Genomic DNA, 24564 nt, shown 5'->3' with positions numbered 1-24564 from the left:
TCTGCCTCCAACAAATTTATTTTTATGTGTTAGTAAAATTATGGCGATGCAAATGTATTATTAACAAATTGTTTACCTCAGTCAAGGTGCTTTACATTGAGTCACCATAATGGATCTAAAAGATTTGTTAGTTGACCATTTTAATATATATAGTCATTCAAAATGGAGGCTGTTATATTCATTTAAACCTGTGAAATATAAAAAGATATAATAATATTTTATATATTCACAGTATTTATGTTAAATATAATATATTTATTAAAGGAAAAAAAGTGTTGCTCACAATCATTTTTGAAGCACTCTTTTAGAGGAATGAGGTGTAAATTAAAAATGATTTCAAAAAGTCGTTTATAATACAGAAATGTATTTAAAATGTATATTAAAAAATGCTAAATTTAACAGATTTTGATCAATATTGGAACAAGTTTACATACCTTAAAAATAGACATAATGTGTACATCAAGCTGGGTTTAGCTGCTCCATGTTTAGCATGGTCGTCCAGTTTGGCCATAGCTGGTTTGCAGGCTAGTTTTAGAGGGGTTTTGATCACTTCTTTAGCTGGTCAGTCTGGTCTTAGCTCCTCAGGCTCGAAGTCCAGGGGACCAACCAGCTAAAACCAGATTGGCCAGGCTGGGAAACCAGAAACAAGCCAAAACCAGCCAATCAGGCTTTGTTTGTTTTTTTATAGGGAGGTTTTATCTATTGTAATTAATAAGTAAAGATCAAATTTAAATATTACGTGACTGAAACCTGTTAGTTTCAGATTTTTGAAATACCTATGTGGGTAATTATTTAACCCGCCATTGTCCTCAATTCTGTTTCTGTATGTATTTAATTGATCAGTTAAGTAAAACCAGAATGACCACATCCTTTTTTGATGAACTTCTGAGTGCACTGAAGATTTCTTTATTTATTCATTCATTCATTCATACATTCGTTCATTAATTTTTCCTAAAACTATTTATTAGGGGTCATGTGCGTTGTTGGCCCTGTAAATTATCTGTCTTGTTCATGTACTGTATGTTATCATATAGTCAGTCATTATATCTGTCACTGGCAGTTCCATTTTTGTTCAAATCAAATCTAATATGAAACTCAAGTTTCGGCCTCCATAAAGGTGTGATGTCTGTTTTTTTCGCATTAAAAAAGAGCTCACTATGAGGTGATTTACTGCAGTTAGTGACAAGCATGAGTTTCTGAGCAATATGGGCCTTCCTACTCTGCACGCTGGTGAAAGGTGAAAAAAAACGACAGTCTACAAATAACCGCTTAGCTACACATTTGTATTGCAGGAAACCAAGCGAGTCTAGTCTTCAGTCTGTCTGTGTAAGAGAGAGAGAGAGAGAGACAGCATTTGAATGTCAAGACAGTGAAGTGCCTTTTTCTTTCTTTTAGCACAGGTAAGAACGCATACAGATGATCTGACAGGAAAAGAGACTTCCTTATGAGAAAGACTGTTGTCAAGATTATTCGAATACCTTCTGCTTTCGACTGGGATTGCCACAGTTTCACAGTTCCTTGTAGGAACAGCGGTTTTATGCATAGAAGGTAGGAATTTACTGTGCATTTCTGTATTGCACGTTATTTTTGTGTGGACAAGTTATTAAAATGTATTGTTTTTGGGTAGGAAGAAAGCAGAAGCATTTATCTTTGCAGAGTGTCAAAATGATAAAAATAAGGTTGTTTAGTGCTGCAGTTGAACATCAAGTGGCGGCCCAATGCAATGGCAAAATGCTTAGTATAGGGAAGTAACCTTAAAATAAATGAATAGTAATAAATGAATAGGTCTTAGAATCTTAAAATCTTAGAACTGTATGTTTTTACCATGTGGACAATACTTGTGTATATGAATCACTCTTAATTGTAATGTAGACATTTCAGTAAAGCTGCTTTGAAATTATATGCATTGTGAAAAGCGCAATACAAATAAAAGGGAATTCAAATCACACATTAAGTTCATTAATAGTACGATAAACCGCACAGGCCCAACAATATGCAAAAAGTGTGATTTACTAGTTGAACACACAGAACAATCACTATAATATATTAAAAGAAAAGTACCGTACAGCCAACAAAAGATATTGGAAGCATTTTCTTCTTCCTTTTTAAAAGTTGCTTATTTATTTTGCTATCCTGTGCGAGATTGTGTGATTAATTGCATTTTATTATTTGCATTTTTTTTGCCCCGCCCTCTGCGGCCTATTTTCAACAGTTGAGAATCTCTGATTTAATGTGTTTGATGCTCATTCATTTGTTGAATCTAAATATATAATTATGTCTAACTCATGATTTAGGAGCAATAGCAACATTCTGCTTCCTGTGCCGAGAACTGTACGGTCTTTTCTGCATCCGTGTTGTGCTCTCTATTTTGACACACTGCAATCTCGATGCAGGAAATGGCCGTAACATGCAGAAAAAGTATATTGTGCCAAAGTAATCATGTTCTCAAGTTCATTCATCAAGTTTTGCGTGCATTGTGATATATTGCTGATGTGCCTGTGTGCTTACACAAGAGCGTGCTCTCTTTTTTTGTGCTTGCAGACATGAAGGACCTTTCTAACTGACACATCCATGTCGTGTGGATATTATCTGAGCTGTGAAACCCACCATGGAAGAAACATGTACTAAAAACACTCTTTCCTGACACTTGCTACTGTGTTACAGATTACTGAATTCCGTTTCATACATTACTTTTAGTTTTATTATTGCACAGAAACATTCTCTCTGAGGGTTTGATATTGATGTTAAAGTTTTACATTTATTTCAGTTGTATTTTATAGTCTGGATTTGTTGCATTTTAGTAGTTTTATTCACCTACCATAGTATAATATTTATTTAATAGTGTACACTATAGTATATTACTGTAGACTACAGTAATATACTATAATGTACTCCCTGTAGTATATTACTGTTCAAAAGGGTCAGTAGGATTTTTTAATATAAATGTATATTTTTTATTTATATATAATAATTGATCAGGGTTTTTCTTCAACAATAAGAAATGTTTCTTGAGCAGCAAAGCAGCATTTAAGAGTGATTTCTGAAGGATCATGTGACACTGAAGACTGGAGTAATGATGCTGAACATTCAGCTTTGAATCACAGGAATAATTACAAAAAAACTGAAAATGCTTATTTAAAATTGAAATAATAAGCTGCATTAATGCTATATCTATTGTATGTTTGATCATATAAATGAAGCCTTTGTGAGCATGTGAGCATCCCTAGTAAAAAAAAAAACATGCCATAATTTATTTAAAATTTATTTCATATTTAGTATACTTCAAATCTATTAACATATTTACTGACATATCACTTAAAACTGACTGATATAACATTAAAATTAAAATGAAACTTTACTTGGAGAATATTAATATTATGTCTAAAATGTGTTTTACTATTCGTTACTCTTCGTGACTTTGTCAGCGTGGATTTCGAACGGCGTTGCTTAGCATCCATCTGGCGAATCTCCGCTCTCTACCCAACAAAACAGATGAACTCCTTCTGCTCTCCCGGACAAATAAGGATTTTTCTAACTCTGCTGCTCTGTGTTTCACGGAAACCTGGCTGAATGGCGACATACCGGACAGCGTGCTACATCTGCCTAATTACCAGCTGATCAGAGCAGATCGGGACACGGAATCAATGGGGAAATCGTGCGGCAGCGGGACGTGCTTTTACATTAATGAGAGGTGGTGTACAGATGTAACTGTGTTAAAGAAGATGTGCTGTTCTGATCTAGAAACGCTCTTCATTAACTGCAAGCCGTTCTATTCGCCGCAGGAGTTCTGCTCGTTCATTCTCGTGAGTGTCTACATTCCACCGCAAGCGCACGTGAGCACAGCTCTACAGAAACTCGCTGATCTGATCACAGACACAGAACAACAACACCCGGACTCTGTTTTAATCATTCTCGGGGACTTTAATAAAGCAAATCTCTCCCGTGAACTGCCAAAATACAGACAGCACATCACATGTCCCACCAGAGACAGTAAAATACTGGATCACTGTTACACAACAATAAAGGACGCATATCACTCTGTTCCACGAGCAGCTTTAGGATTCTCTGATCACTGTTTGGTTCATCTTATTCCATCCTACAGGCAGAAACTTAAATCTGCAAAACCTGTATTAAGAACTGTTAAAAGATGGACTAATGAAACAGAGCGGGACTTACAAGCATGTTTCTCTCTCACTGATTGGACTGTTTTTGAAGCTGCTGCCATCGATCTGGACGAGCTCACAGAGACTGTAACATCTTATATCAGTTTCTGTAAGGATATGTGCATTCCTACCAGGACTCATCTATTCTACAACAATGACAAACCATGGTTCACTGCCAAACTCAGACAGCTCCGTCAGGCCAAAGAAGATGCTTACAGAAAGGGGGATAAAGTCTTGTATAAACAGGCCAAATACACACTGGAAAAGGAGATCAGAGTGGCAAAGAGGAATTATTCTGACAAGCTCAGGAACAAATTCTCTTCCAGTGATTCTGCTTCAGTGTGGAAAGGAATGAAGGATATCACCAGTTACAAGACACCATCCCCCAACACTCTGGAGAATCAACACCTGGCAGATGACTTGAACGAGTTTTATTGTCGTTTTGAAAAATCACCCCACACCCGCCCTGAACACCTCTCCACACAATCATTAACACCTCCAGCAACCCTTCTCTCCCCCACACCTACAATTCAAATCAGCAAAGAAGATGTGTGCCAGGTCTTCAGGAAGAACAAAAGAAGGAAAGCACCAAGCCCAGACGGTGTGTCACCAGCCTGCCTAAAAATCTGTCCAGCTGGCCCCCATCTTCACACAGATCTTCCAACAGATCACTGGAGCTGTGCGAAGTCCCCTCATGCTTCAAACGCTCCACCATCATCCCCGTCCCAAAGAAACCCAAAATTACTGGACTTAATGACTACAGACCTGTGGCCCTAATGTCTGTAGCCATGAAATCATTTGAAAGACTGGTTTTGGCTTATCTGAAGGACATCACCGGACCCTTACTGGATCCCCTGCAGTTTGCCTACAGAGCAAACAGGTCTGTGGATGATGCAGTCAACATGGGACTGCACTTCATCCTGCAGCATCTGGACAGACCAGGGACTTATGTGAGGATCCTGTTTGTGGACTTCAGCTCCGCTTTTAACACCATCATCACGGAAACCCTTCAGAATAAACTAACTCAGCTCTCCGTCCCCACCTCCGTCTGCCAGTGGATCAACAGCTTCCTGACAGACAGACAGCAGTTAGTAAAGCTTGGTAAATTCACATCCAGCACTCGAACCATCAGCATTGGAGCTCCTCAGGGCTGCGTACTCTCCCTACTGCTCTTCTCCCTCTACACCAACGACTGCACCTCTAAAGACCCCTCTGTCAAGCTCCTGACGTTTGCAGACGACACCACACTGATTGGACTCATCTAGGACGGTGACGAGTCTGCTTACAGACAGGAGGTTCAGGAGCTGGCTGTCTGGTGCAGTCTTAACAACCTGGAGCTTAACACGCTCAAAACTGTGGAGATGATTGTGGACTTCAGGAGAAACCCCCCTGCTCTCCCCCCACTCACTATCATGAACAGCACTGTGACTGCAGTGGAGTCATTCAGATTCCTGGGCACCACCATCTCTCAGGACCTGAAGTGGGATATTCACATAGACTCCATTGTCAGGAAGGCCCAGCAGAGGTTGTACTTTCTTCGCCAGCTGAGGAAGTTCAATCTGCCACAGGAGCTGCTGAAACAGTTCTACTCTGCCATCATTGAATCCATCCTCTGCACCTCAATAACTGTCTGGTTCAGCTCAGCTACCAAATCTGACCTCAGAAGACTACGGAGAGTAGTCCGGACTGCTGAGCGAATCATTGGTACAACCCTCCAACCCTGGTAACGATTTCAAAGGTTCACGGTTTACAAGGAGTCCAAAAGGATTTAGCTCCTGGTTTAAATGGAGAACAAGGTGTAGTTTTAGATTTCTTGTTACCCGTTTATTTTTGTTGTTGTTTTGATCTGTTTTCTCTATAGTAAGATTATTTGTTTGTTATTTTGTATTATATTTAAATATGTTTGAAAAAGCGATGTTTGTTTATCTGGTGTTTTCTCTTTTGTACAAGCTCTTACGGTTGATTCGCACAAAGTGATACAGTGATGTGCTATGTCTTATGGCATTCAACGGTGATCATATCAGTGACGAGCATTCAAATAAAGTGTGGGAATCACCAGTCGGAGAGTCGTCTATCCTTTTATTGAATCAGGGAGCTACACCACTCTCCAAGAGCTGTACTTATCCAGAGTGAGCAAAAGGGCTGGTAAAATCACTCTGGACCCCTCACATCCAGCACACAACCTCTTTGAACTGTTACCGTCTGGTCGACACTACAGAGCTCTGAGCACCAGAACGACCAGACACAGGAACAGTTTCTTCCCTCAGGCAATCTATCTCATGAATATAATAATATATCTCAACAATAATCATGGAACACACAACTATAATGCATTATCTATTCACCACACTCACTTATTTTATTTTTATTTCTCATTTCTAATTTGCACATACTTGACCTGTACATACATAATTGTCTATATTATATATTGTGTTTTTGCTGTTTTGTACATTGCCTATTTGGATATTTGTATATTATTCTTTTATTATCTGTGTCCTGTCCTGTTGCTGTCTTTCTGTTGCACTGTGGAGCTTCTGTCACTACAACAAATTCCTTGTATGTGTAAACATACCTGGCCAATAAAGCTCATTCTGATTCTGAATCTGATTAATAAGGATTGTATGATCTCTGTATAATATCAGTTTTTAAATGCAAGATATTTAAAGTGTCCCTGAAGTATTCTTGCAATAGTTCCACTTTAACACAATCAAATATACTTCAGTATATACATTCAAAATGAAAAAAACTGCTGCTGGGGTGTAAAAAGTCCATAAATCGGTGCTCTGGATGCGGGATTCTTTTGTATTATCAAAATACTCATAAATCCAAGGTACTCGAGTAGTAAAATTAAAAAGCCTTTTTAAAATTAAAAAGCATTTTTTACAAACACATTTGTGTACCGACACGTTGCAGCTAACTTAAATGAACTCGGAGTGTGTTTGCAAATTGACACCCTGATGAAGGCGAGTTACCCACAATGCTTCGGTGCATAAATGTGTTGTTTTTAAATTCTAAAGCCATGTGAATAAAGGCTTTTTAATTTTTTCACACTACTCGAGTGCCTTGGATTTATGAGTGTTTTGATACTTCAGTATATCTTTAGCTGGACTTCAGCACTACTTCCACGCAGATGAAATGTACAATTACAAGATATTTTTATTAAGCACATTATATGTAAATGTTTTTGTAGAATACTTAGCACAAAATAAATGTATTTTGAACATATTTTAGTATATATTTTTTTCTCTAGGGATAAGAGACGTAAAAAATCTGACCCAAAACTTTTGAACAGTATACGTTAATACTTTTTCCTAAAAGTCTAAATCTGCTCATTTAAGACTGAAGTTTTCAAACCAACTTGTTCATGTTACATGAGAATTAAAGGAGCTGTGTGAACTGTTTTGCAGTCGATGGTGTGTCCTCAATCGTGGAGTCTAGTCTCTATCACAATGTCCATTCCATCCTCAGAGAACTGGACGGTAAACCACAGGCTGGATCAGCCTGCAATAAAGGTACCTTCTTTACTATGACAATCTAAGCTAAAAAGTAATGCATTTTAAATTTCTAAAATGTGTCACATATCCTGGAGATATCATGTGTTTGATATCTGGATAGAGATAGAAAATATGCTATTCCCTTGTTTATGAAGTGATTAATGGAACAGTTCAACCAAAATGCTCCAAACCTGTGTGTTAAGCATTTTTGAAGACTTTTCTCATTGGAGCTCGATATGATAGTTCATGATAATCACATCTGCCAAGCTCCAAAAAAGCACTAAAAAGTACACAATTCAAGATTAAATGTTTTAAAAAACATCTTTTTGTGTGTGTAGGCATATTGAGATGGACTCTGCATAACAGGGTGGACAAAAATCCATCTATCAGTGTCCCTCTTTTGAGGCTTCTCATAAAAGAGCTTGAAAGGGTTTGTTCCTCAGTTATTCTTTCAAGTTATAGACATCAAAGACTTTTACAGTGAACGATGAGCTGTTTTTTTCCTTGATTTGATTTATTCCAGGCGGAGAGAATCGATTCCAAGATTCGCATTATTCCTTTACTTCACACACTCGTCTACACGGTCCTACAGGTCAGATTTCTAGCTTCGTTTTTTTCCGCAGTGCCTGCTAATGCTTTGTTTTGTTATTGTTTCCAGTCAGTGATACGGAATGCATCTTTAAGCAAGTTCCCGGCAGATTTGTTATTGTAGGAACAGTTCCTTGTCTCTTAACTGGAAATCAACATGATTGGGTTGTTTTTCAGCTGTCTGTGATGCGTGTTACTCATTGGGTTTCCTGCTTTATTTCAGTCTGTATTTATTCCAGAAGATCTATATCGAAGGATGTATTTTTGCCTGAAAGGTTTAGTTACGTTACCTGAACCCTACTGTGCAATCGCTCTCAACTATGCAAGACAGATGAAAATGGAACAAAATGCACCAGGTGATATATGCAGTTACATTAAAGCAATAAAAGCAATGCTGGAGTTAATCTGGTGTCAAACTAGAATTAAACTGGGATGCTTTCCATGTATCAAACTAATTGTTAAACTGGATTTTTGGAGTTTCATTTTCAGTAAGATGCACTCATTTAACCTGATTTTGTTTACATGAGTATTTCTTTCTAACCACCGTTCATGCAAAGAGGAGACAGCATGTTTGGAGACAGTTTTATCCGAATCAAATTCATGACATTCAGAAGATGTACCACAGATAGGACTCAGATATTCTGTTTTCAGTACTAGCATATTCATAAGCACATTTCATTCTGTGGAAATCCCACCCTGCAGCATTCTTCAGGTGCTGTTTGTAATCTGTTTTAGGAATACTGTATCAGAGGAGAGTCAGTGCCGAACACAATCTACGCAATGATCTTTATCCACTCCATGAGAAGTAAGTGTAATGCCAGGTTATTAATATTCTTGTCATTTTACATACTACTGTTCAAAGGTTTGGGGACAGTAAGAATTTATTAATAAATGAATGCTTATTTCAATAAGGTTGCATTAAATTGATCAAAAGTGACAATAAAAACTTTTTCACATTGTTACAAAAATTTCAAATGAATGTTTTTGTTTATATTATTGATGTTATCATTTATACTTTAGCTGTCACTAAATAATAATCAGCACAACTGTTTTCAACATTGATAAAAAAAATCTGAATTTTTTCTTGAGCAGCAAATCTTCATATTAGAATGATTTCTGAATGATCATGTGACACTGAAGACTGAAGTAATGATGCTGAAAATTCAGCTTTACGTCACAGGAATAAATTATATTTCAAAATATATTTTTATAAAAAACAGATTTTTTACTTTATAATATTATTTAACAGTATTCATATTTCTACTGTTTATTTTTGATCAAATAAATGCAGGTGAACACAAGAGACTTTTAAAAACATACAAAAATCTTACCGACCCCACACTTTTCCTAAATTCTGTTTTGCAGCCTCTCCTTGCTTTAATTTTTGAACAAACTGTTGCTTGTTTCTGAATCAGATATTATTTCTCTTCATTAATTTTTATTATTTTTAGTTGTTATTCTTAATAACTCATTTCACCTACATATTTAAATTCTGCCCACATTGCTCAGTAAGTCAAACCATAGTGACTCATTTACGATTTTGTCATATGAAGTCGAGGTGTTATTATTATGCCTTTGTCCAAGAAGGAAGTTTACATGTCTGTGCCCAATTCACAATTAATTGATTTATTCATAAATGCATAAATGTTTGCATTTCATTGTCTCTGTATTCACTGTGTGCAACTCTCTCTCCATCTTTCTTTCATCAGGGTGTTTGTGTTTGTAGATCCTGTTGTGTTTCCTCTGTCTCTGGTGAGTGCGCTCAAGGCTGACGTGGAGTGTGCAGACCCTGGTAGAGACTCAATGATCTACAAACACAGAGTTTTACTGCACACAATGCTAGCTGGATTAGGAAAGAAGAGCCAGGTTGACCAACTCTCAGAGTCTCTAGAGGTTTGTGGTGCTTAAAAACATCTGTTATATGCTTTATTTTAAAATATCCATCCCATAGGATTTAAAATTGGTAAAAATAAATAAATAAATAAAAAATATATATACACTACCATTTTTTTTAAGAAGTCTCTTTTATTCAACAAGGCTGCATTTTGTTTAAAAATACAGTAGAAACAATAATATGGTTAAGTATCACCACAATTTAAAATTATAAATGTAATATTGTTAAATACTATTACTATTAAAAATATTGTTTTTCTGTTTGAATATATTTTAAAATGCAGCGAAACTGAATTTTCAGCATCATTACTCCAGTGTCACATCTAATCAGAAATATTTCTAATATGCTGATTTGCTGCTCAAGAATCATTTCTTATTGTTATCAATGTTGAAAACATTTGTGCTGCTTAATATTTTTTGTGTGGAAACCATGATACATTTTTCCTTTATGCATAGAAAGTTAAAAATAGCAGCATTTATTTGAAACAGTTTTGATCAATTTAATGGATTTTACTCAATTAAATTGAAAAAAAAATTTATTTGAAAAAAAAAAGCAATGTGTAGATATGTAAGTATTACGTGGTTTAATATACTGTAATTTCAGCATTTAGGTGAAGAGCTGGAGTTCCACTTCCAGGATCTCGTCACCATCCTAGAGCAGAGAACAGAAGATGGAGCTTCTGATGATAATCAGTACAAAACAAGATTACAAGAGATCTACCAAGACATCCTGACTGCTGCCAAAGGTAGAACTGTCCTCAACACAAACCAGTAAGACATTATTTAATCTAAACAAGCTCAAGCATGTCGTTTTTTCACACATTTGGTCTTTTTAGATCCGTTATGTCCAGCCTCGCAAGCAGAAACTCAGCTGCCCAGTCCTGAGGTCAGCTTCCATGTCTGGACCACAGAGGATGAGATATGTGAGCTCTGCTGCTGTTATCTCAACAAATGCTTGTACCCTTAAAACTATGAAAGCTTGTTTCCGCCACAAAAAATAATAAAATAAAAGGGTAATTGTGACCTTTTTAATCTCACAATTAAGACTTTGTTTTTGCCGTTCTGAGATATAAACTGCAAGTTTACTCTATAAAAAAATTTTGAAAAAACTGTGGTTGCCATAATTTTGTAAAAAAAAATACACAGAAAAACAGAACAAATTGTAAACTTTACAGTATAAAACAAGACAATTTTAATCTAAACCAGTAAATTTAACAACGCACACTGCTACTTAAATCTATTTTGTACCTTTAACATATACTGACAACCACCATACTAATGCAGATGGTAAAAGATAAAGCCACATGAAGAATCAAAGTTCATAACAAGTAGCTTTCCCACAAGCTGAAGTATATTAATATACAGAAAGTGCACAGAGTCATTCGCGGAAACACAAAACACCCTCATACTAGTAACACACATGACACTAAAATAATGCAATAAACATTCATTAAACAACAGAAGATGTAACATAATCCCCAAATGTACATAACTGATAACAAACGCTATGAACAAATGTGATTATTTAAACAAAATACTTTCAAATGTGGAATGTCACGCAGGGAATTCTGGGAATATCAGTTTACCATTTTTGACTGTAAATGATTGATTTGTTATAGTATAGCATAGTATAGTATGGGAACTTACTGTTAACCTATTAACAGATTTTCTTTTTCGTAGAGTTGTTTTTTTTTTTTTTTTTTACTATATTTTACAGTTAAAATTACACTAATGTTTTAAAGTGTAGAGCTCGCAATTGCTAGATGTGAAAAAAAAATCACAATTCTGAGAGGATAAAATTGGAATTATGAGACATAAACTCACAATTACAAGAAAAAAAGTCACAATTAATTTTTTTATTCAGTGTTGAAGAAAAGGGAAGTACAAGATGTAAATTCAGAGAAAAAAATGTCAGAATTTCGAGATGTTAAAGGTGGGTTAAGCGATTTCTTGAAGCCAGTGTTGATATTTGAAATCACCAAAACAAACACGTCCCTACCCCCAAAAGGGTCTCGCACCTATTTTGATAGCTCCGCCCCACACATACAGTCTACGCAACCTGGGCAATGATTAGTTCTGTGAAACAATTCAAAACCAATGTTACACCGTATCTACACCGGAGTGATGCTGTCTACACTGGACGCGACAAATCTCAGACAGAAAACTGCTGCCATGTTTATGACGTGCTGACACAAATTTCAAATGATTTTCAACGGTCACTTTATCGCGTCCAGTGTAAGCAGACATTGGCTATTGTGGCGCGCCGCGTCGAGTGTAGACACGGTGTTACTAACCTATCGAGGAGAACCAAAGCAACCTCGGCGTCCGATCACAGGCCTTGCGCTCCTTTAGTTCTCTCCAGCGCTGGAAAGATGATCCAATATTTACACGGGTCCTACTTCTTGCCTTATCGTTCCTCCTCCACATCATGAGTAGACACGCCCCTTACTGCTGATTGGCTACAAGTTTGTTCTGGCACTCAGCCCCGACTTGGAAAAATTACATACCCCACCTTTAACTCAAAAAAAGTCTTAATTGTGAGATAAAAAGTGTTGATTACCTTTTTTATTTTGAATTCTGTGGTGGAAAAAAATACTTGTAAGATGTAAATGTAGAATTTAGAGAAAGTCAGAATTGTGAGATGTTAACTTACAATTGCGAAATATAAAAAAATAAAAAATGTATAAGAAAAGTCTGAATTGTGAGATAAAAAGTGGCCATTTATATTTTGTATTTGTGGTGGAAACAAAAGAGCTGAATTGCGAGATGTAAACTCAGAATTCAGAGGAAAAAAAATGAGAATTGCAAAATGTAAACTCAAAATTCAGAGAAAAAGGACAAAATTGTGAGAGTTCTTCCTTTTTTCTCTGAATTCTGAGTTTATATCTGTAAGTATTTTTAATTTCCATGAGAAATTCATTTATCTTTTTATCTCATGGTGGAAACAAGCTTTCATATAAAGCAGATCAATCGCTGTGTGTTTTAAATTTCCATTTAAACAGGGAATGAGCTGGTAAACTTTGCACTCATGGTTCCTGCGGACCGAAACTCTGCTTGTCTGGATGAGGATGACCTGAAGCGTACCTCTGTCGTGTCCACGGACAGCGGCATAGAGAGAGACCGATGTCCCAAAGCTGGCAACAGAATGACGCTCATGATGGAGGCCATTAAGGGAAATGGAGGATACGGCCTCACTAAAGAGGAAAGGAACCTCACGGCTCGGATTCTTGTAATGGGAGACGACAGAACGCTAGGACGGCTCGCCAAGACTCTCCACACTATACGGTAAGATGTTTGCATCCATTCTTTTACACATTTTACCTTTGCATTTTAAAAAAAGTAAATAGTCTAATTCGTGATGTTTTCATCTTTCTATGTTTGTGCTCAGGAAAAGGGAGGCACGCCATCTGCTGCTGACAAAGAGAGTGAATATGGAGATGTATTACATTCCAATGACTGACCAGATGCTTTCTCCTGTTCAGGTAAAATAGGTTTTGCTTTAGCTTTCATTTAAAAAACACCATCAATGACAGCTCACTGTAATGCATGTGGTTTCCAGGAGGGTGTTCCTGAAGACATGCTGACATTGGCAGGATATTTGGGAAGCGTGGATCCGTGGTATAACTCTAACATCAACAGTTTGGGAGCCATGATACTAAAACTGGCCCAGATGGTAATTATTACACTTTTGAAGAGATCACAATATGAATGGGAATTGTTTAGAATGTAATAATTCTGGTTATAGTTCCTTTCATCCATTCTGGATCCTTTTATTGTTCCTTTTATCCATTCCGGACAATATTTTAATGGGATAAATATGTGGAAAAAGAAATGAAATTTCATAGTTAAATCAGTTTTAACTTTTTTTAACTTTATTTTCAGTAATAATGTAAAATAATCATTGCTAAATGTATGTTTACATCTTGCCTAGATGAAATTAAATTACATTTACACTGACAACATAAAGATTAATGAGAATGAAAAAATATTGAATTGATTTATTCTGAGGCCTGTTATAACAGCACAGAAGGCTGTATCTTTATCATTTCTATGTGTAGAGTGTGAACCAAGAACATGCTTCTCTGCTTGATTGCTTGATATAAATATATAGGCCTATATTTAGAGATTTGGGGTTTTTTAACCTTCCTCTTAATTGATGTCATTGTAGCAGTGAAGTTAAAGTGAATCTTCGGACCTCAACAACTTCCTGCTAGATATCATCTCAAATTCTTTTTTTTGTGGGATAAATATTATATTACATAAATTATTATATTATATTATATTATATTATATAGATACATGTAGAATAATCATTGCAAAAGTCATGTTTACATTTTCAAAATGACAGTATTTTTAGTTTGCCTTAACTATATATTAAATAACAATACTAAACAGACTGAAAATGTGTATTCTTGTATTTTTTTTAATACTAACAAAGTGCATAATATGTATATTTAACATCAATTTATTATATGAACAACTAGTCAGAAACAACACTGATTGATACAGATATTTGTAAATGTGTTTGATTAAAAAAGAACCAGATCATAAGAGTCATTCGTTCAGGAGTACATTGGAGCTGGTGTATATATTTGATTCACTAAAAGGAATCGGCTCATAAAAATGATTTGTTCAGGAGTCAGACTACACTGCGGACCAGTGTTGGATAAGTTACTTTCAAAAAGTAATTAATTACAGTTACTAATTACTTCATCAATATTGTATTTAAATTACTTTACTAATTACTCTATCTGAAAAGTAACTTAGTTACTCAATAAGTAACTTAATTATTCAAATCGCTAATTAGGCTACATCTTAAAATCCCTATAAACCTTAATAGAAATTAAACTCTATATTCTTTCAATTCGAGTCAAACATAGAATAGTTTAGCCTTTTAGCTTTAAAACAACTGTAATACTTAAACATTTTTATGAAAAAAATGTAACCACCTTTGGTTAACATATAGAAATACTCTGCAAAATATCTGAATAACAAAAAGGCTTAAAAGTTAAACAATACATTTCAGTTTGGCAAGATGTTCAGGAAAAACCCAACTAGTAAAATCTGTACAGGTTTATGTCAAAATAACACGTTAACTAATGTAGGAAAGAATAAATTACAGAAATGATCTTCTCTGCTGAATAATGTCAGATCGCGCTGTTCTTATGAGGTAAATTTCTCATAGCAGGTCTTCTTTCAAAAATGATGAATATTAGATGATTTTTTTTTTCTTAATATTTAACTTTTTTTTGTATCTAGGTGAGGGCATATGCGCGCAGGTGACTGCATATAATGAGCTCAGACACGGGAAAGACTGTACCTTGCTTTAGTTTCATACGGATTGCATAATCAGAAACATTAGTTTTTAATTTGAATTCGTTCAAGTGTCAAGTAGACACTTCAAGATTTTTGGGAATCTGTGATTGCGTGCAGTTTCTGACGCTCGCTAAAGCGTGCAATCGCTTTCTTATGTGAGCTGTTTTACCGGTTTCACTTTCGCTTTCGAAACGATCACGTTCATCAAGAAGGGGAGAGGATGGAAAGTGGGGGGCACCGTAACTCTGCCCGCGAATGCCCCCTCTTGGTGCCGGCCCTGATTTGAGTATTTAAGGTTTCTCTGTGAATCAGGAAAATCTGAAAGTGAACGCACCCGCACCCGCACGCGGAGGGTTAAAGCCGCTGCATTCAATATCTTTAGACGGTAAATTTAGATTTCAAATTCAATATTGCTTTTAGAACTGTTGAAATTATTTACTGTATGTAACGCAAGTACTTTATAAGTAACTGTAATTAAATTACCTAAAAATGAACAGTAATCCCTTACTTTACTTTTTCAGTGGATAAGTAATTTAATTACAGAAACGCGTTACTTAGTAACGCGTTACACCCAACACTGCTGCGGACACTGTATGTGTTTGATTCACTACAAAGAACCGGCTCATTAAAGTCACTCTTTCAAGAGTCGGAGTACGCTAAGTGTGCAGAATGTGTTTAATTCACTATAAATAATAATGATAAAAAAAAGGTTCATAAGAGTCGTTCATTCGACAGTTGAAATGGTTGCGCTGTATTTTTTGTTATACTGGGGATGCTGTATGTTTTTGATTTACTAAAGTAACTAACTCGGAAGAATAATTTCTTTTGGAGTCAGCTGAACTGTATCTGTTGATTTCCCAAAAAGAACCGGCTCAAAGTGTAATTCTCTCAGCATTTGAACGTTACTAAGTTAGTTGCGCTGTATGTTTTTGATTCACTAAAAAGAACCGGTTCATAAGAGTCATTTGTAGCAATCAGAACGGTTCTGGCTTCCAACCCTTATTCGCAATCATGAATTATTCACTGTCGTTTCTCTACTGTTACTGTAGTTATGGTACATTCGTGTAATTATTTAACTGAAATTAAGATAATGCAGGCTTACTGTACATCTTTTATTGGTGTTTGTAAAAAAAAATTGCTATTTTTTTTTTTTTTTTGCTATTTCTGTCTGTCTACAGTTATGTACCAAATGAAATGACATTTACATGGACAACATTTGGGATGAAAATGGTAAAAATATGTCAGTTAAATTGTTTATTTAGAGTCCTGTTGCAACAGAAGAGGAGGCTTTGCTGGCCCTAAAAGTTAAATTACTATAATTTCTATAATTTGTGGTGTTGAAACTGAGAACATGCTTCTCTACTTGTCTTCTTGATATAAAGATATATGTATATTTAGTGATTCAGGGAGTTTTTAAACCTTCCTCTTAATTGTAGAAATCAACTCAGAGTGAATCTTCAGACCCCAACACCTTCCTGCTAGATATCATCTCATACTACACACGTGTCAGCCAGCATCCGGTGCACCTTCCCATCTACTCTGTCAAGGTTGGATTGAAACGTGCAATGATTATCACCTTCTTATCTTACTGAATTAATTAATACTTGTGTGAAAAGGAAATTGTTCTTGTGGTTACCAAGAATTTGTCATGATTGTAGAGCTTGTGGGTTGTTTTCCATGTCAAAAGGTCTATGTTCTCATGCCTAGATCTGCTTCTCTGGCCTCAGCAGCACCACAGTGGAGGAGGTGTTTGTGGCTCAACTCGTCATGGACTTTCCTGAGGTCAAATGCTACAGAGCCACATTTAAAGACACAATTAAAGGTGCTCACGTCAGTTTTACTTTTATTACATCATAGCCTATATCTCATCACTTTTGCATCTGCTTTTACTAAATGTTTGCCATCAATTTTGCCTTAATGGTTCAGTGCGGTACAAAAAATACAGCCCACAAGAATTTCATGGTGCAGTTGTGTCAATTAATTATAAGAAGGTGAGTATTTTATTGACAATTGTGTGGGGGGGGGGGGGGGGGGTAAATATGAGAATTTCAAAATTTAGTATAATGTTTTTAATATACACTACCATTGAAAGTTTGGGGGATAAATATAATACTTTTTTATTTTTATTTTGTATTATGTTTTTAATATGCACCATTTAAGAGTTTGGTGTTGGTAACTTTTTACAAGTGAAAGCATGCAAAATGACAGTAAAAACACAAATACTGTGAAATATTACTACAATTTAAAATAACTGATTTCTATTTGAATATATTTTAAAACAAAGTTTATTCCTGTGATGCAAAGCTGAATTTTCAGTATCATTAATCCAGTCTTCAGTGTCACATGATCCTTCAGAAATCATTCTAATATGGTATTTGATATGACGTTTTTTTAGCAATTTAATGTGTCCCCTAAATAAATGTATTAAAATCTTTCACTCTTACAAGTTTGCACTCTTACAATACAGAATCTGTCATAAAAGTTTTTGTGTTTACATTTCTTTTAGGCCTCAATAAGTGCCAGAGAAAAGGAGATGGGAATGTCTTTGCCGATGAGTGGCATGTTGATCAGTGTCTTGCCTTCATGCAGAGTCAGAAGTACGCCACATACTTAAAATACTAAAACATTGCTGTAGTGGCAGCATTGCGCTTAGTGTTAACATTGTTAGTTTAGTATCATTAATATACTTTTGTAGTATTTATTAATATTTTAAATTATTTTTTGTTTTTATATTTTCTATTTTAATTTTAGTAAACGTTTTTGTTTTTATTCTTTTTTAAGGTATCTATTTATTTTTCATTTTTAGTCACTTTAGTATTATTAGTAAAGGAACATTAGAAATGTTACCTTGGCAACTAACTGAAATAAAATATTTTATATATATATATAAATTAATTATTTCTGTTAACATAAGTGTTTTAGTTTTAGTTCATTATAACAACACTGACTCTTGGCTGGCAGTATTTATTAAAGACTCACCACTGACAATGTATTCCCACCAACAAGAAGTTAATGAGACATAATTTAGATAAGGAAAAGAAATAAAGACGCAGGTTTCCTTATTTGTAATGTGGCGCTTTGGTCTGCAGGTCTACACAGTGTCAGCATAAGTTTGCAAGATATGAATCCCACAAGGCCCAGCACAGTAAGTGAACATGTTAAACTTATAACAGAGTGATTTTTCTGTTCTAGATGTTACATTTAGTAATCTTTTAGTAAACATTTAGTTTTCTCTCTAGCATTCATTCAGAGCTGTTAGTGCCAACGTCAGAGTTCTGGAGGAGCGGACATTCACAGTCTGTTTGGATAAAGACCCTCGTAAAACATTTAAGAATGTCCAGAGGTGAGCATTTCAGATTATAATGCCTTTCTATACATAAAATACCAACAGTATTGACCTTCTTTTTTTTTTTTTTTTTGCTTTTATTAATGGCCAACATGACCTATTATGTGTAACATTTGTTCCAGAGGAATCATAAATGCTATCTTTTGCCCACAGCATTGAAGTTTCTCCATGCTTGGACCCGGGATACTCCCATCAGCAGAGTATAAAATCCAAGTACAGTTTGGGAGAGGAAGCTGAACCGCTGGGCAAATATGTCAACAAGACTCTCACGCTACCAATCAACACCTTCTGTGGCACTGAGCAATGACAATACGACTCGGATTCATGATATAGGAGCTTGAGTCACGAGACAGACCTGATACCTCTCAGAGGTTTTTAGTGTTTATGTGTGCATTTCCTCTTTTTATGTCTTCTCTGTTGCCTAAAATATGTAACCTCAAGAGGCCATGACTTCCTGCTGAACTGTGAACAGATATGATGTTCATAGACTATTTGAATGTGTTGAAATGGTGGCTGTGAATTGACCTCAGTCTTTCTAAAGCGTCCTGCACATTTTAAAATGTCATGTTTACACTACTTTTTTTACTTTCATGACAATAATGTGTCTGTATGATACTTGGACATGTAATTTAACACTTTGGAAGCACTTCGACTTTCATTTGACACTTCCCATTAACTAACACGATAGAAAATAAAACGCATTGAAGATGATGGCTGCATACTCTAGGTACGTAGGTACTTCTTTTGAATAAGTAATTACTTTATGACTGTTAAAATGTATGTTCTATATAGTATGGAAGTGTGTACTACATTTAGACGTACTACAATCGCCATGTTGTCACTGACATGTGACCTGTGCCATCAAGCTTCATGGGATATCAAAGTGTCCATCCTATGTTTACTTAAGAATCATCATCTGGGTACTTTTTGCCTACTGTTTTATGAATACTTTTAATTCGGACATACTACTCTTTTATTTTTTGCCTACTAGGGAAGTTTGCCATTTTAGATGAAGCCTTTGTTGTAAGAATAGCATGGTACCCTAGTTTTTTTCTGCAGTGTGCAGTATATATACACTGTGTGCAATATGCAAGTATGGAAACCTGTTACATTTGCCAAAATGTGCTGTATAGGCTACAACAGAGCACATTATGTGGGGGATATTGTATTATATGCAGTGCGCCCGACTTTTATTTATTTAAGCTAACAAGCATTTTATTCTTGACATATTTTTTTATCAGACTGCCAAAAACTGTAAAGTGATATATTTATAACTCGTTGAATTAAAGGTGCAGCAGTGTAAAGGCTCGCGAGACTGCTCGTGTTATTGTGTAAGTTGATCTTCTCACCGATAGGTGGCGCAGTAAACTAGAGTTTGCTCCATACGCTGAGGTCGGCCATCGGTTGTTTGCCAAAGAGAAAGAAAACACGTTTTATCTTACCTGGATACGGCGTGGACATGAAAAGCCCAAGAAAACTTTAATCGACACTGTCTTGTCGAGCTCCGGTAGATCTCAGGTAAAGAGCAAACGCACAGCATTCTGGTGACGTGTAACAGGTGCACGATGACAGTGATGTTACCTGTCCTGTCCTGAGAGTTTGTCTTGTAGGCTACTTGCAGATGTTAAAAAGTCTGTCAGTTTTTCCTTTCTTTCTTTAAGCCAGCTCATGCGATTTGCAAGATTACAAGAGGCTTTTATGGAAAACATCTGCTTAAACTCTTATAAGTCTTTCAGGTTTCATTTTGTGAAATTGCGAATCACTGACTGCACGCACTCTTCCGTATTATTATTATTATTTTTTTAACTTACACTTTTCATTTACTTTACTCTCATACAATGTTCCGTTTTCTAGAAGTGTCCTATTTTAGGAAATCATTGTGAGGGGATGTGTTGTGTATATGATTTAAATGCAGTTTACTGGACACAGTTTTGCTCCATATGGAGCCAGCTAACCCATGTTGTTATATTATAAAGTACAAGGATAATGCCATTGGAATGAAACACCTCGAAGTACCATTTGAATACAATAGTGCATTGTTGTTTTTGGTGTAAAGTAGTGTTACCCATTAGAAATTGTAATGCCAATGTAAAATAAAATATAATTTCTACTATCAAAGAGTACTATGTTATTACTATCTGATTTAATAGCGTTTATTATTTAATGCTGTCAAACGATATCCAAAATAAGTTTTACATAATATGTGTGTGTACTGTGTATAAATATTATGGGTATATAAATACAAACACGTGCATGTATATATTTAAGAAAAATATGCTGTTTACATATTAAATATATTATAAGAATATAAATTTATAAATGTATAAACGTAAATATTTTCAAAATATATACTGTTTGTGTGTTTATTTATATATACATAATAAATATACACCGTACACATACGTATATTACATAAACAACATTTTTTATTTTGAATGCAATAATCATTTGACAACACCAATTTATATTTATTGTATTTATCTAATATTTAACTGAAGGTAAATAATATCACGCAATTGAAAATAGAAAATAACATCTGTAACAAAGGAACAAAAATTCTAAACATTCCACAAAAAGTACCATGGTGCTACCATAATAATGCCATGTTTATTTGGACAAACTAATACAACCACTGTATACAGTTCTTAATTGACCTTGTAAAGTTGCATATAATTTTTCACTTAATATAATTTTCTTTTTAATCCACACAGAGCGCTAACTGAAGTCGACAAATATAATGAAGAAGGGAGCAATGCAGAAGAGCAAGCAGTGGAATGTGAAGGGAGCCTTGTGGCTGGCGGGCGTCTTTTACTTCCTCCATTCCTGTGGTGCCGGTTGCCTCCTTCCTTTCCTGACCCTCTACTTCCGGCATCTGGGTCTCAGCGCCACCATGATTGGTATCATCATGGCGTCCAAGCACTTGCTCGCTCTGGTGTGGCGCCCGTTCTCCAGCGTCCTCGCCAGACAGTATGACAAGCGGCGGACGGTCATAGTGGGCTCTCTGCTCAGCTCGGCACTGCTGGCTTTGACTCTTCTGCTCTTCCCGTCCGCAGGAATCCAAGCTGAAAGTGGACGGTGTAACGCTAGTCAACCCGATGCTGATCCCACCGCCATTCTAGAGAGGACGATGGTCCCATCGCAATCAAACACAACTGTTTACTCAACAAACCAAACATCTGTAAGTACCGAACACCCTGTCGAAGTTACCACACTTGTAAGCTCCAACTGGACAGCAAGAGGCCTGCGATCTTTGAAGAAGCCTGACCAGGAAGAAGATCTTCACACTGAGTTCCTGGGGAGCCTAAAAGTTATGGATGCACAGCATCAGATGTTCTTTCTGGTTCTCATTGTGATGGGTTTGTGGGAGTTCATGGCCGCCCCGTTGGAGTGGACGGCGGATGATGGACTCTATGAATACTTGGATTTCGTAGACGCCACCGACCGACATAATGGCGTGAAGGTCTGGAAGCAACTTGGAGCCGCTTTTGGCAACTGTGCGGTTGGAGTTCTTGTAACCAGCCTGTTTTGTCTTACAGGAACTACATTGGAGTTTTACTCCTACACTTTATTTATGATCCTAACCATCACTACAGCCGCTCTGCTACCTATCTACCTCCGCAAGCGTGAGCGGCCCACTAGTGGAGGCTTTAAGGCACTACAATTGGTGCATGGGAACTCGCAGGCGATACTTTATGCAGTCACTGTCATTTTGATGGGAATGATGAGCTCAGCTGTGTCAGATTTCCTCTTATGGCACATGCAGGACTGCGGTGCCACCGAAATCCACATGGGCATCTCTTTAGCCTTGGCGCACTTAAGCCAAACTGTCTTTGCTCCATTTGCTGAGCGTCTCTCCCGGTTTCTAAAGTACCACGGTTGGTTGCTAGTACTCGCCGTTGTTAGTTTAGCCCTGCAGTGTCTTTATTATTCCTTCCTGTGGGGTCCGTGGGCGGTAATACCCGCTCAACTGATGGCAGGCTTCAGCACCGGAGCCCTCTGGTGGTCCGTAACATCTCAAAGTGAAGACATCGCCACTCCCGGCACCGAAAAGACCATTTTAAGGCTGTTTGAGGTGCTTTCTCTGGAGTTGGGAGCGGCATTTGGCAGTCTGGCGGCTGGGTTTGTGGTGCAAAAGTTTGGGGTCCAGGTGCTTTTCCAAGGCATGGCAGTTACTCTGGCTTTGTGGAGCAGCACTCTTGCCGTACTCAAATGGAAGATTCCTCGGCAGCGCCGGATAAACTACTCACGCCTGCTGGCCGCTGACACTGAGATGAGTGAGTCTGAGTCAGACCAGGAGAAAGACTGGCTTGAGACGGCTATGGAAGATGCCAGAGGGAATAAAAAGTGGGCAGTGGATAAATCTTAATCCATGGAAGCAAAGAGTGACTTCTTAACAGAGGGCAAATTAAAAGAACTAAGAGTGAAATAACACTGAAACTGTTCAGTACACTGAAAATAATTATTTTCTCACTCTGTATTTTGTCTTGATTTCTGTTACAAAAAATATGTATTTACTTGAAGTAATGACATAACCAATTACATAAGTTTTGTTTTCTAATATAATGTATCAAAATTAAGTTTATGATTAAAAATGAAATATATTTGTCAGTGGAGTGAGAAAAATAACTTAAGTCAAAGGGAAAGATTATTTTTTTATTACCCCATTGATACCCTATTTATTTTCAGAAAACAACTCAATATCTTGTCATTATACTCTATATTCTCAATATATGAAGTCTTGTTTTCTGGAAAAAAAATGTTTATACTTAAAACAAGACAAAAAATATCTGTCAGTGCGGTAAGAACAATAAACAACTCAAAAGGGAATTATTTTTCTTACCCCATTGATATCTTAATATCTGAAGTCATTTTCATTCTCAAGCAAATGTATCTTGATTTAGTTTTTAAAATATTTGTAATAAAATCAAAAAAACTAAGATTTTTTTTTTTCTTCATCAAAATATCCACCATGGATGAAGTTATATGAGTTAATTACTATCTCAAGACAGACAAATCTCTATTTGGGATTAAGTCTTTGAGAGAATCATTACAGCTCCAATACAGTATACTTGAATATCCCAAAATGTACATCATCTGTTTTTTTGTGAAGATTTGTTGTTTTACAGGCCAGCTTTTTCATATACCGATGGACTTTGACCGGAGATGAGCTCATCTGGTTTGTTTGCTTACAGTGAGCATGTCTTCTCTGCCAAATTGCCACACAAGCAAATAGTGCCTATTGTTTCTAACATCTTAACACCCTTACCACTCATTGTTATGTTTTGCAAATATTTGTGATCTGAAGCTAAGCCTCAGTCGCCTGTGATGCAGAGACTTTGTTTTTGTTTTTATTGTGCATGAGGCACTCCCATTTTCCACAATTAAGTGTCAATAGCACAGGGGTTTATTGAAGATAATCATAATAAAATGATCTAATTTCCCGTTTAAGGTATTGGGAACACTTTGGCTTAGAATGAATTTGCCAAACCTGTATTGTGAAAAAGAAAAAGCTTCCCAAACTTGTTCTTGAGTAAATTTTCCTGTACAGCTTGTAGAGCAGATTGTAGAGTGGCATATTTGTGACTGACTGACAACTCTTTAAAAAAAAAAAAAAATGGAATAAATATTCTTAACATTCCATTGTTTGAAATAAAATATATATATATATCTATTAAATAATTTCATCTTTCAACAAATGCATAAAGTCAAGCTTTTGTCATTTTGTCTAAATATCTTGATACGCTCTGCATCGTAACAAGTGGTA

The 24564-nt window shown here is 36.2% G+C and overlaps 2 protein-coding genes across 3 annotated transcripts; both read left to right on the top strand.

Annotated features, from left to right (window-relative positions):
• Positions 1–1315: 1315 nt before the first annotated feature.
• LOC306850967 (phosphoinositide 3-kinase regulatory subunit 6-like) lies at positions 1316–20912 on the top strand. Of its 2 annotated transcripts, XM_079386951.1 has the most exons (20): positions 1316–1548; positions 2542–2621; positions 7571–7675; positions 7996–8087; positions 8181–8249; positions 8469–8601; positions 8981–9050; positions 9955–10138; positions 10743–10884; positions 10975–11061; positions 13141–13423; positions 13527–13620; positions 13698–13811; positions 16891–17001; positions 17162–17276; positions 17381–17445; positions 17961–18051; positions 18544–18599; positions 18694–18797; positions 18954–20108. In XM_079386951.1, the coding sequence occupies exons 2-20, from the start codon at positions 2609–2611 to the stop codon at positions 19105–19107; spliced, it is 2082 nt and encodes a 693-aa protein (XP_079243077.1). In that variant the 5' UTR covers positions 1316–1548; positions 2542–2608; the 3' UTR covers positions 19108–20108. The 2 variants fall into 2 exon arrangements, 1 of the variants encoding a protein (XP_079243077.1); XR_013782459.1 differs by lacking the exon at positions 17381–17445 and having other exon boundaries at positions 18954–20912.
• On the top strand, positions 20158–23727 carry LOC306850979 (major facilitator superfamily domain-containing protein 6-like). Its single transcript, XM_079386965.1, has 2 exons — positions 20158–20318; positions 21512–23727. Exon 2 carries the CDS (start codon positions 21538–21540, stop codon positions 23164–23166), a length of 1629 nt encoding a protein of 542 aa, XP_079243091.1. The 5' UTR covers positions 20158–20318; positions 21512–21537; the 3' UTR covers positions 23167–23727.
• The last annotated feature ends 837 nt before the right edge of the window (positions 23728–24564 follow it).

Source organism: Barbus barbus (assembly GCF_936440315.1).
Source record: "Barbus barbus genome assembly, chromosome: 3".
Lineage (NCBI taxonomy): Eukaryota > Metazoa > Chordata > Actinopteri > Cypriniformes > Cyprinidae > Barbus > Barbus barbus.
The sequence above is the reverse complement of the archived record's forward strand: the minus strand, read 5'-3'. Positions and strand labels throughout refer to the sequence as shown.